This window comes from Neurospora hispaniola, assembly GCF_033458365.1.
Source record: "Neurospora hispaniola strain FGSC 10403 chromosome Unknown B0T23scaffold_3, whole genome shotgun sequence".
In the NCBI taxonomy this organism is placed as follows: Eukaryota; Fungi; Ascomycota; class Sordariomycetes; order Sordariales; family Sordariaceae; genus Neurospora; species Neurospora hispaniola.
Window position 1 is genome coordinate 2,588,065 of NW_026944408.1, and position 12,289 is coordinate 2,600,353.

Here is a 12,289-nt window from a genome sequence, read left to right on the forward strand (position 1 = left end):
AACGATGCCACGGCTCCACGGCAACTTCTGCTTTCCTAATTCAGTCCCAAGGCAGATGCACTAGCAACAAAGTAAGTAGCTTGGTTCTGACCATGGTAAGCAAATAAGGAGCCATCCGCTAATACAAAACCGGGCTGGTTAGCTGGGAATGGAAGTCGCGCCAACTTTTCTCTCCATTTCCTGCAGGTAGACCTTCCTTCTATTGCAAGCAGCCCGATCCTGCGTTCAAGTCCATTCCATTTCCAGCATCCACGGGCGACGCCGACAGCGGGGATGAGCGGCGTCTTTCCGCAAGCAATGAAATCAGGCCGAGCCTTTGAATAGGTAAGGTAGGTAAGGATTTGTCACCCAACTTGTTGAAGAGCCTCTTCACGACTGCCTTGCTGTATGGAACTCAACGGTCAAACGGCCAAGTCGACGGTTCAGCTGCGTGTCGGACCGTGGATCGCTGCGATTGGTCTTCAAAGAGTACGCCTGACCAACAAATAGGGAACTGCGAATAGATACACGTCTTGAGGTTGTTTTCAATTCGATTTTGCTTCGTTTCCTGGAAGAGCATTGGACAGCGTAGAGTTTTGGGCAATGACGTCTGACCCTAGAAACGGACAGTCCTACTATCCACCGTTTCTAAAGCCCACTAAACATAGTAGCACACAGCTTGGACTGTGGGGGAAATTGCGACAGCCCATCATCATGACCGAGGAAACCCCATTTACACTCTTCATCGATGCAAAACACAATTGCTGTGTCAGTGACTTCCAGGCCATATCATGGACGTCGCGAAGAGCGTAGTATCTTTCCACTCCATGTCTCACGGCATGCGGCTGCGGTGATTGTATATCTCTCACCTCACCGCGGTGATTGTATATCTCTCACCTCACCCATCGAAGCTCCAGGCGGTGATCTGCTGACTCACCTTGATCAACAACAGACAATCCTTGAGTGGGTAAAAGAGGAGAGCCAATTGCCTACCCAAGTGTTGATGGGCAAGCTTGGGGGCACATAGGCGTGGTGGCCATCGAGGTCCTCGGCAGACTCGAGTGCTTATGATGATGATTTCATTCCCCGTCGCGCCACGCCAGTTGAAATCATTTTGATGTACAATTTTTATTCTTTGTAAACTTCAGGATATTGAAAATTGCTTACATTTCTTCCTTTTTTCCGTTTTCGAAGCTCTCCTAATGTATGACTCGACTTCAATTGGCGTTAACCCTTCTATTCTGGTGTAGTGTAGCTGAGAGATCTTCACCCCGGCTTGAGCCGCTGTACCTGCAGCCAAGTCAGTAAGGCCAGGGACGCAGCAAGGAACATTGGGTAAGGCTCTACGTAGGTATCCCCGAGGCAATTTAGTCCAGTGAAATCCCGTCATCTTAACAATCTGCACGAGATGCAGCTCCGTAACGAGCTTACAAGAGGATCGTCACTCTTAGTGTCTGTAGTACCCTCAACTAGTGTAACGTCCCATGGCCCAATAGCCACGAAGGAAGCTGATGAGCAACGTTCTACACTTTCAGGTTGGCGACAAGACCGGCACACGACAGAACACCGGCGCCGTCAAGTTGAGCCCCAAAAAATCCCTCCTCGCCCTCTTGGGAAAACCGCGCGGTCGTGTTTCAAGCTAACGCACCAGACCGCGACTTAGGGTTGAATTGTCAAACGCCGCCAATCTCAATCGGGACTTACCTTACGAGGCACCATCATCGACGTGCATACACATTATTATGTCTACCTAGGCATCGTTGGTGCTTTTTACTCTGTGTTGTTACTCATGACAGCACTGGGACGCTGGTTGCCTTTGCTTTTGCATCGAGGCCAGAATGACTGGACATAATGGGACGAAACTAAACTCTGGTCAAGTTGGATGCAGGCAAGACGATGCCAACTACAACTACTTAACCTCGATATTACCTTAATTACCCGCGTGCAACCGCGAACGGGACATCAGTGAGCTCCCTGGGCCAACTAAATCTTTTATGTCAGCGGAGCAGTGCATGCTGTTCGCTAGTCTTCGTGAGTACCTGTATCATCAAAGTCGTGGCACCTTCGCTCGTGCCATGGTACTGAAGATCTTCCATGCTTGCTTCCCCGCGCCGAGGTAGCAATATCAGCGACTTAACATAGCTAATTGGGTCGAAGCTTCGATTTGTATGGCATGGTTTTCTGGAACGGCCTTCAAAAACCCAACAGTTTGTCACGGTCCCGTCAATGCGAGTAACGAATCCTCGCTTGCAAGTACTTGCTGCCCTCGGCGTCACTGCAGTTGGCTGAGCCAATCCGACACTGAGCTGTGGGCTGTAGAACTTGGGATGCTGCACTGTGAATAGCATCGACATAATGTTTTGCAGGAGAGTGCTCGCTTTTCGAAGGCAGCTTTTTCGTTACCCACTTCCACGTACCACTGGAACCAGATACTGTATATCGCATGAAGAAACCTAGAGGCCTGTAGGATTTTTTTTCCTCGATTTTTTTTTTTTAAACCCGCACCCCACACACTTCAAAGGTTTGTAGGCAGCCAGACACATCAGATGCATGATACTAATGGCAGGTAAGTGCACACAGTACATATGTACGGTCGCATGCAGCACTGCAGCATCTATGTGCTGAGGAAATGCTTATGCAGAAGACAAACCTCGTGTACCTTCCCACGCCCACGCAAAAACCCAAGTGCCAGATATTTTCCAGCTCCTCCTCTTTCTCCCATATACACCAATTTAACTTTTCTACCATAATTCGTTGTAGAACTCATCCGGCACAAAAGCCCCCTTTGGGCGGGTTGGATTTACTGGTTCAATCAGTTCGATGCAATAATTCTTCGTGAAATTGGAATAAAAGCATTATACGTAGACAAGTGACTTTGGACTTAGCGCCAAGAAACACAGCTAGTGCGGACAGGGTGGAGGTAGGTAGAGGTAGGTACACGAGTGTTTTTTTTTTTTTTTTTTTCTTACTTTTTTCTTTTTTTCTTGGAGCATCGATTCACTTCGCTCCCAGCAACATGCAGCTGAGATGTTTTGCCGGCCTTCCTTCGCTTCCGCAGGTGCGTTGACGTTATATACCCTTTTGATCCGAGCGCACGGTTGCATCGATTGCTATCACGTACCGTGCAACCCTGAGCAAACCCGTCAGCCTTCAACCGGGATGGGTTTCCGCCCATTTCAATCTTTCCAAGTCCCACCGAGGTCTTGTTTTCTCTTGCTCGGCCTATGAGCTCCTGTACAACTTCAAGCCACGGTGTCTCGGGGCCTGGGGGCCAGGCATGTAAAGAAACCGATCTTCTGCGCGGAAGTTGATGCGCTGATCCGTCACTTGTCCGGTGCTATCAAGATCATCTAACGAATTTAATCCCCTGGGCACGGAGATATCACATGATTTTTCTACGATGGAAAGTTTGCTGCCGGTTGATTGGCCGACCAAGTCTCGACGCTTCCAATTGGCAGGGTGTTGTGTAGGAAATCGAACATGATTCGATACCAAGGGAAAGGATGTGAGAATGCAAGTGGTTCGAGTTCCCAAGCAACACCCTTTCTACGGGTAATTGGATAAGCAAACACACTCGTCGACAAGTTTGTTTCAAAGGAGAAAACTTGTTAGAGCGTCCTGACTGCCTACTCTCGGGACGTTGTGGTTGATGATTTCAGGTTGCATGCTTCCACTCCTGCGTCTTGTGTTTGGAATGAAAACATTTCAGACAATACTGTACGGTGCGATACCCGTCCAGCTCCGTCACCAGCAGCAGTACGTACATACGTGGGATTCAACGCCAAGCACGCTGCAGCGGAAACGGAATCAGGAGCACAGAACCCACCACACCTGGTGCTAGTCCGGGGACCCTCACCGGCTGCATCCAAAATCTTTGTGGGTCAAGGGTCACCCCTGACTCCCAGGGACCAAAGGGATTCCGCAGGAAATCAACGCACATCCTTGGGAGGCCGGGCGGGACCTGGACTGGATGGATTGAGGACGAGCACCATCAACCACGGCACCCAGCATGGACACACTCACCACTCTCACCCTTTGCACCCTTCCTAAACCCTCATCCTGGGCCGGGCGCATTGCAACGGGCATTGACTAGGGTAGGAATCATCCTGCATACCTGTGTACAATGGACCCAGGCCCGTCGCATCCCCCACAGTTGCGAGGTTTTCCTGAGGACAATGCTCTCTCTTTTGCTTTGATGCTCCTCCTTGACTTTCGGACTCTGACCCTGCTGAGCTTTCGGTTGGCTAGCTATCTCTCTTACAGACACTCCCTGGAACATCTCGCTCACCCACTCACTCACTCACTCATCCAATCCACGTCAATCTCATCTCAACAAGACTCGCTCCGACAGCAGCGACATAGCATAACAAACAACAATATAGACTTGGCCTGGAAACTCGCCAAGTCGATCCCCGTCCCGTCCCGTGTCCACTTCGGCCGAGGGCACCGATTGTAAATGTAGAGGTATCTGAGTGAGAGGAGCAGCGAGAGAGATCCACGGTCCACACTGCAGGGCCCTGTTCAAATCCATCTCCACTGTCCACTGTCCCCAGTCTGCAGTCCACCAGCTTGACACCGCCCACACCCAGTCCACATCCAGTCAGTCCCTTTATAGCAACGAGCAACCATGAAGCTGTGGGCCGTTTCTTCCCTGCCCGTTTACACGGAACAAGGTGCACGAGGCAGGTCGGAGAACAGATCCAAGTCCTCTTCAGTTTCCGTCACTACTCCAAACCACCGAGTTGCACCAACTTCATCCATAACAACAACTCCAACACCCACCACTTTGCCGGTACCGGCTTTCGCTCCTTCAAACAACGGCCACTTGCTACATTACGATCCTTCCGACTACATCCACAACGAGCTTCTGGAGTCCCTCAATGGCCCGCCGTCAGCAGAGGGCATTCGACAGCTAAGCAAGCAAATGAAGAAGGTCTCCCAGAAAGACAAGCATCTCAGTCACCACACAACCTCATCAGGTTCCTCCTCGCTACGCTCTTTAACTTCAACCGACTCACCCAGTACCGACGGGGCTTTCAGTCTTTCGAGAAAATCTTCAGGACGATCTACGAACAGCCACACCATGCCGAACAAGGACCGCCCCGAGAGCGTCCAGATCTTTGGCAAGACGCTCTTTAACCGCCGAGGCAGGCTGAAGCGCGAGAGCAGTTCTCAGAATCTGTATTCGGCCGAAACGGGCAGTGATGCCAATCTGCCGCTCCACCCCACCTCGCAGCCAGCGCCAACGTCAGCCCCTTCGAGGGACTCGTCCATCCCGGCCTTCTTTAGTCGCCGCCGGACCATCAAGGCTGAGAATGCCGAAGACTCTGTAGGCCAGAGGAAGATTCAGATCTCTGGGCCGTATAACTTCCAGCATGTGGCACATACCAAGAAGGGCAGCAATGTCGACGACCTGCACTTCTCCGACATCTCATCCGACTCGCTTCCCCTTGCTGATGTTGATCTGCCACCCTCGCACCGCCCTCCTTCCATGTCCGCCAAGCAGACATCACCTCGACGGCTCATCAAGCACGCAAAGTCGCAGGATTCGATGAGCATTGCGCCTCCCCGTCCACCCAGGTCTCCGATTGAGGATTCCATTCCAGTTCCCCCCGTTCCCGGCATCCCGCCACGAGTGTCCAGCCGCATTTCCACACCGGCAGATGGCCTCGACCCATTCACCTTGGGCCGGCCGCAGACAAGTACCGGATTCCGTCAGGCCCAACCACTTGCTCTCGACACAGAAAGTCCCACTCCTCCGGTGACATCCCACGGACACACCCGCATGACGAGTGTTCCTGACAATGACCTCAACTGGCCGTTGCCCGCCCCGGCGAATCCCGCGTTTGATGCCGTCCCGCTAGCAAATGTGCCCGAGGAGGACTCTTCCATCGTGAAGCCATCCCGCGCTAGCGTCATCAGCAACTCGTCGCTCCGTGCCAGCCAGTCGGTCCCGATGCTCCGGGCTTTCTCTCCACGACAGGGCTATGATCACCACAACCGTGAACCCAGCGATAGCTTCAGACCATGCGCCCTAGCGGACGCCCAGCGAGCGCTGGTGTCCGCCCTAGATGAGATCATCGGAGGCGATCCTTCGCTTTCGCGGGAGAGCTGGGAGGATGACATCGATTACTGCTACGAACACGCCGCCGAGGCGGACTGTGACTACGAATGGGACCGCCCATCGCTGGACATCAGCCGGGACTTTGGAAGCACAGCGCCCATGGAGTACCCTTACCACCGCAAGAAGCTGTCATGCGACCCTAGTGCTTCCATGCTCACTCCGGCCCAGCTGGACATCCCCTCCCTAAGCCCAGTCAGCCTCAACTCGGCCACTACAGCACACGAAGCCATCACACCAACAGGAATGACGGCCGGCCCCCCGCCCACCTTCACCCACAGCCACAAAACCTCCAACTTCTCTCTCCCGCGGATCGAAGCTCCTATCCGCTCCGCCTCTTCCGAACGGCTTAAAACCCCCGAGCTGCACGCGCGCAAGCCCTCGGACGCCTCCAGCTTCAAGGAATCGCACGGCTTTACCCTCTCCCCCTCGCTGCTGATCCCCACCGATTTTCAGCGACAGATGCGCTTGGACTCCCTCGACGAAGTCTCAGGGGCCGGAGCTGAAGGAGACTTCAGCAACTGTCGCGGCGAATACCCTTTTGCCACCCACGCCTTCTGCGAGCCCGGCATCTCGTCGTTAAAGTACAATCCGCATCGTGCCTCTGCTTCGACAACTGCCACGCTCGAGAGCATCAATTCGGGCCGACACGTCTCGACGGCTTCCATCTCGACTGACTTTACAAGGTTGACGCTGAGCACTAATTCGCTCGTGGATATGGAGAACTGCAATTACGAGTCGCCCGTTTGCGAGTTTCCGAACGGCAACAACCACGTCCGATCTGAGAGCGTCAGCGCCAAGGGCGCCGCCATGCCTCCTGTGCCCGAGTTTGAGGAGATCTCTGACGAGTCCCTCCGCCGGGGCGAGAGTTTTCCTAACCTTGTCGGATTGGCTCAGGATAGTGCTGAAGCACCAGTAACAGGCTCGAAGCGAAAGGATTCGATGCTGGGGCTGCAGAGGCCAGGCAGAGGCCGCGCAAGGACAACTAGTCTCAGCACGCCACCGCCCCCGAACCAGTTTTCGCTATTTCCCAATGTGAAGTTGACGGGACCTCAGATCTAGTTCCGTTCAGCTAGAAAAGGAGATAGGACAATGATCAAAGCCAAGTTTGGCAAAACAGTCCTTACCAAGCACCAACACTGCCATCACTACCATTACTACCATCAACATCCCGGCGCACCGAATTGTCTTGCTTGAAATAAAGCATACGCGGTGATCGCGCGATTTCATCCTTTCCAACAACCAGCCAATCTCCTTCCTCGGAAGAGGAGGAGTGGCTGGCGTATTTTCCTTATTACCAACCATCGTCATCGTCATTGAGCATCATCAGCATCGTTCATCGTTCTTTCCTTTTCCGTAGAAATAGACCCTGGGAATCTGGAGGCAAACAGGCAGGGAGCAAGCACCGCGCTTTTTTTTTTCTCTTATTTTCATATCTTGTTCTTGTTCATCCTGCTGTTTTCTATATAGGTAGTTATCAGTCAGTCACTCAAATCGGTCCCAGAAAGGGGCAGCGTGCGGGGCGGGGGAAAATGGAGGAAGGAACGAAAGAAAGAAGAATGAAAGGCAGACGGAAGGGTGAATACCAAAAGTTTCCGATCACTCTTGCCCTTTTACACACTTCAAATCCCTCACTGAAACTCAACAATCACTCGACTTCACAACACACGTCATCAACACCGACCGACTATCCAATCACTTAACCACAGTTTCGACAACACACTCACTCACACCACACCATCCACACCACCACCACACAAATTTCCCTTTATTTTTTCCCCCCCTCTTCGATTCAAACATTTACGAAGTTATGACCGTTATGAAAAGTGGGGAGAGCTGGGGAAGGGGGAGGAAGGGGAGGGGGATATATATGCGGAGAAGTCTACATCAAGCCATTTGTCAAAGATCCTGTGTCAATAGAAGAGTAGATGTCGCATGTAGCATGTATTATAACCATCAGGTACCTACCTACCTACCTACCTGGATATCTAAGAACCCTTTACTGGCTAAAGTGTCTCGTTCATATGTACTCGTAAAACTTTAGGGAAGCTTTGAGATGCTAATCTTGCCAGTCGAGCTTGTACCGGGGCAATTCTTTGATCATGTGCTAGGCTTTACTTTACTTTGATAGCAGATCGGTAGGTTCAGGACAATACGGTTGAACTTGGGTGGTTTGCTTGACTACAGGTACATCTTCGCTTGTTCCCAAATGTTGTAGACATTATTGGGGATTGGTAGAGGCATCGAGAGTCCAGCAATTCGGATGTACGTATCACAGGACACTGAAAGAGGTCCGTGAATTCTGATTTGCAGATTGTTTTGCCTTTTTTTTTTCTTTTTTTTCTGGTCTACTGTGTATAGCGGCCGCGGTGATCCGATCGGAAAGTCCGTCCGAACCTCAAGCAACAAAGTGGTGATACTGTAGTCTTTGCTTTAATAACAACAAGCGCAAGCGCGTTCTACATGGATTCGACTTTCTGTGAGACAGTGCAGTGATATCTTTATGGAAACCCCTCCCACCACCCCGATTCCTCTAATACACGGCCCTAGTTTCTATTGCACCCTTTATGTCCTATTCAAACTAGAAAAGGTCTGCCGTTCAGGAAAACGGACATCCATGACCTCTGTTCAGATAACCGTGTCGGCGGATATCTTGCCTCTGTGCGACTTTGTCACTTGATTTCGCCAAATTTTCTGCCACCTGTCTGGACTGGACCCAACAAATCCTGATCCGGGATAGACTTCGCGGTGGTGCGACAGTAGATTATAACCAGCAGGACCTGTCCATTCCCACCAAAAAGAGCCCAGGAAAAAAGCACATCAGTCACTTTCTGCTTGCACTGGCAAACACTGATCGGTTGAAATCGCCCATGTTGGACCGGATTCAGGTAACGCCATAGTTCGCCTTCTCTACAGACTTTATATCTCTCAAAATTGATGCGACGATAGTCCCTCAAGACTAAAGGTTGGGGATCCATGCTTTGGTGCAGAAGCAGACAAGCTCAAGCTTTGAGGTTCGGCGCGAGCGGAGCCGAGCGACCGAATGTGCCAAACGGGAACGCCATGGCACCAGGGACAGGTGGAAATGCACGACATTGGAAGATCAGGGTTACCTTTGCACTTTCCAGAAGCACCCCACTATTGTTTTGAAGCCTGGCAGAAAATCACGTTATTCCAACGATAACCCTTCCGGTTGACGACCAGTGTGCGCCTTCCATCACATGAACTTTCGCCGAGCTCGGTTGCCGTGGACGAATAGGGATGCTAAAGCGATCTGCTAGAGCCGCCGTCGAGGTCGTATTGCATGCGAGCGGAGGGTTCTAGTGCCCAGCAGAGACGCAGCGCGCCATCCAGTACAGAAACTAGCCCATCGGGGATACGGAAAGTCAAGCACAGCACCGTGACGCGGACGTGCTCCGTTTTCGAGTATCGGCGCAACTTTTCTAATGATTCTTTTAGGCAGGTAGCCGCATTCGTCTCATGCACATCGAGTTGTGTCGTATCGTCTGACAAGCACGTGGACCCTCCGCTTGGCGGCAGCATCAGAAAGAGCACAGCGGGCACCCGAGGAGTTGGCCCGAGGGCGAGGCACCTTTATGTCTGGTTCAATTTCTCGAGTTCGATTCGGCGTTGGCAATTGCTGTGGTAAAGGGCCATTGTGATCTCGAATTCAGGTGCGACTCGTGTGTACAGCTGTACCACGAGGAACCATTAGCACCGCATGTATCACCTCCGGCTGACACGAAACGGCACTTACTCAAGAGACTTGAGAGTATTTGCAGATGGGGAACCCGTTCATGTGAAGGAAACACACATATCGCCTTCAGGTCGCTGGAGCCGCAGCTTGGTCAACTCGAAGGGCCAAATGTTGAAGCAAAAAGTCCTTATCGTCTTTAGCTGATAGCCCCAGCCGCCCGCAAAGTCGATTCGAGGCCCTGACGAAACCGCTTGTGGAACGTGAGCAAATTGGATGATCAAAGAACAGCAAGAGACGTCAATACACCGCAGCTCATGTCAAGAGACTTGGCCTGTACAGCCACAGCCATGGCCCATGTTGAGGATATTTTCCTTTGCAGGTATTCTGAGCCTGGAGAAAGAGCGTCTCCTCATGGCTGGGGAGTGATGAAAGTGTCAAGTTCTGCTACACGATAATTCGGTCGTGGTAGATGGGACATCTAAGCTTCAGGGCCCGCCTTCCAGGTTGAGGCGTCGTTGCCAGATAAAACGGCGACTAGGGAGACTCCCGTCTTTCGGATTCCTGCCTCACCTAGTTGGTCAATCTATCTTCGCTTGTTCGGCTATGAGGACAGATGTGGCCGGCGTTGCCCGCGGGCTGTTGCTTGGAACAACAGTTCCTGAGGTGTCCCCTCACTCCCGCCAGTTGTATTTGACGTCCCGACAAACAAAGGCTGTCCTTCCGCTTCCCCATGTCTGCGCTCCTCCGACGAACAGGGCTCTCAATTGTTCACTCGACATCTCAAAAATTCCCCAATAGCCCCACCTGGGGTGTATGTACGATCCCAAGGAATCGAGGACCGCAAAATCGAATGGCGGCGCAGATCATGATGAAAGGCGCCTGCGACAACCACACAAGCTGCACTCATGTGACTTCGGTTCGTTGTTCTACACTACGAGAAGAACTTGTTTGTGGGCGAGAGAGGACACAGTACCCGACCACAGCCGGCACAGCAGCAGCAAGTCCAAAGCGGAGAGAGAGAAACAGCGAAAACCCGTCCTTATTCATATGTCCCATTGGGGTCATCATCTGGGCTACTATGTACTGTCCAGAATAGTCCATACAACCTGAAAGCCTACATAGTTGGGCGGGGATCTCCATCCAATCGGACTCGCCAGTCATTTTGCGGGGACGAAACGCCCAGCATCCATCCAGCAGGACATAGGTAGCTAGTACACTATTCTAGTCGACTGTAGGTCTAGTCGGTCTGCACCCGGATACCATCCTCCTACCCTCCGACTCTCGAACCAAACTGCAATCAGGCCATACTCTCTTCTCTTCCATTTTACGAACAAACACATCCCGTACAACGACCAATCCGATTCCGATTGTGTTGCTGTCATGGAAGTCACGGCTGGGTCAAAAGGCAACGAAAGTCATGAAGTCTTCCGCAAAGCGGGACTTGCTCGGTCGAACCGATTTGGTGCATAAGACAGTGGAGGCACCTCTACGTGGCCTCCTGAACTCTGGACCAGGTCACGGTATGTCCCGGGCTGCTGCCTCCTCTAGTTTGTGTGTCGAGCTATCGAGCCAACTTCATCCAAGGTCGTATCTGCCGCTGCTCGCCCATAAAAAATCACCTCACGCCTTCCAATATTTCTGGCATGGAAACAACACCAAGACCTAGCGCAGATTCTTCTTCGTTGCCTACCGATTCCATTTTACGTCGGCATTCATTGGGATGGCGTCACCCCTGGACCGCAAATATCACGTGCGGCTCTGTTTCAATCCCTGCCCAGCTTCCGCTTTCCGCGCGATGCCTGTCAAGGCCTGTCACCTCAAGGCCTGTCTCACCTGTCTTAGCACTCTGCGCTACCAAGATCGAGGGCTGAATCCCAAGGGTTAGGTACCCAAGCAGGCCAAGAGCTTCCTTCCCCATACTGTCCGCCCTATATTACCGTCGTCTTATCGTGGCGACGACCAGAGCTGTCAAACCAGCATTTGATCATTATCCACCTCAGTACGATATACTCTGTCTGTTAACCAGCCTGTCCAGCAGCCCATCTGCGCATCTGCCTCGGACGTCCCAGTCTGCCGTTGCTTTTGCTGCCTCAAGTTTCAGCAAACACGCGACCGGAAGCCGGATGCCATGCGAGTGCCTCCACAATGCGCGCGGCTTCGTCAACCCCGGCCTCTTCCGATTCTGGTCTGGAGCCCTTCCCCACCGGAGACAGGAGACAGAAAGACTGGCCACACCCAAGGCGACCATCCAAAGGGGAGACGATGGAGCAGACGGTCTGCCGGGGTCTAAAAAAAATCCAGCCAACTCCATCGGCGTGTTCTGAATAGCAGCTTATTCGTTCAACACGGGACCACTCTAGTCGCTCCTACACCCGTAGCGCGATCAACCGCAGCATTGCACTCTTCTGATTCGCCGATTTCTTGATTCTGGAAACCGCAATGGGGCTTCTCCAGTTCCTGGCCTATTTTGGTGATGACGGTGCTACCATTGC

The 12,289-nt window shown here is 52.2% G+C and overlaps 2 protein-coding genes across 2 annotated transcripts; both read left to right on the plus strand.

Annotated features, from left to right (window-relative positions):
• The first annotated feature begins 4,521 nt into the window (after positions 1-4,521).
• Positions 4,522-7,536, plus strand: B0T23DRAFT_116574 (uncharacterized protein). The gene has a single exon (XM_062831961.1). The coding sequence runs from the start codon at positions 4,607-4,609 to the stop codon at positions 7,160-7,162; it is 2,556 nt and encodes an 851-aa protein (XP_062694176.1). The 5' UTR covers positions 4,522-4,606; the 3' UTR covers positions 7,163-7,536.
• A 2,991-nt stretch (positions 7,537-10,527) lies between these two features.
• B0T23DRAFT_403583 (uncharacterized protein) lies at positions 10,528-11,682 on the plus strand (the record flags this gene model as incomplete). Its single annotated transcript, XM_062838796.1, has 5 exons — positions 10,528-10,608; positions 10,920-11,008; positions 11,039-11,183; positions 11,221-11,348; positions 11,469-11,682. The coding sequence occupies 5 exons, from the start codon at positions 10,528-10,530 to the stop codon at positions 11,680-11,682; spliced, it is 657 nt and encodes a 218-aa protein (XP_062694177.1).
• Between the last annotated feature and the right edge of the window lie 607 nt (positions 11,683-12,289).

Excerpts from the sequence above, each read along its gene's own strand:
- B0T23DRAFT_116574 (XM_062831961.1), top strand. The coding sequence starts at position 4,607 with ATGAAGCTGTGGGCCGTTTCTTCCCTGCCCGTTTACACGGAACAAGGT.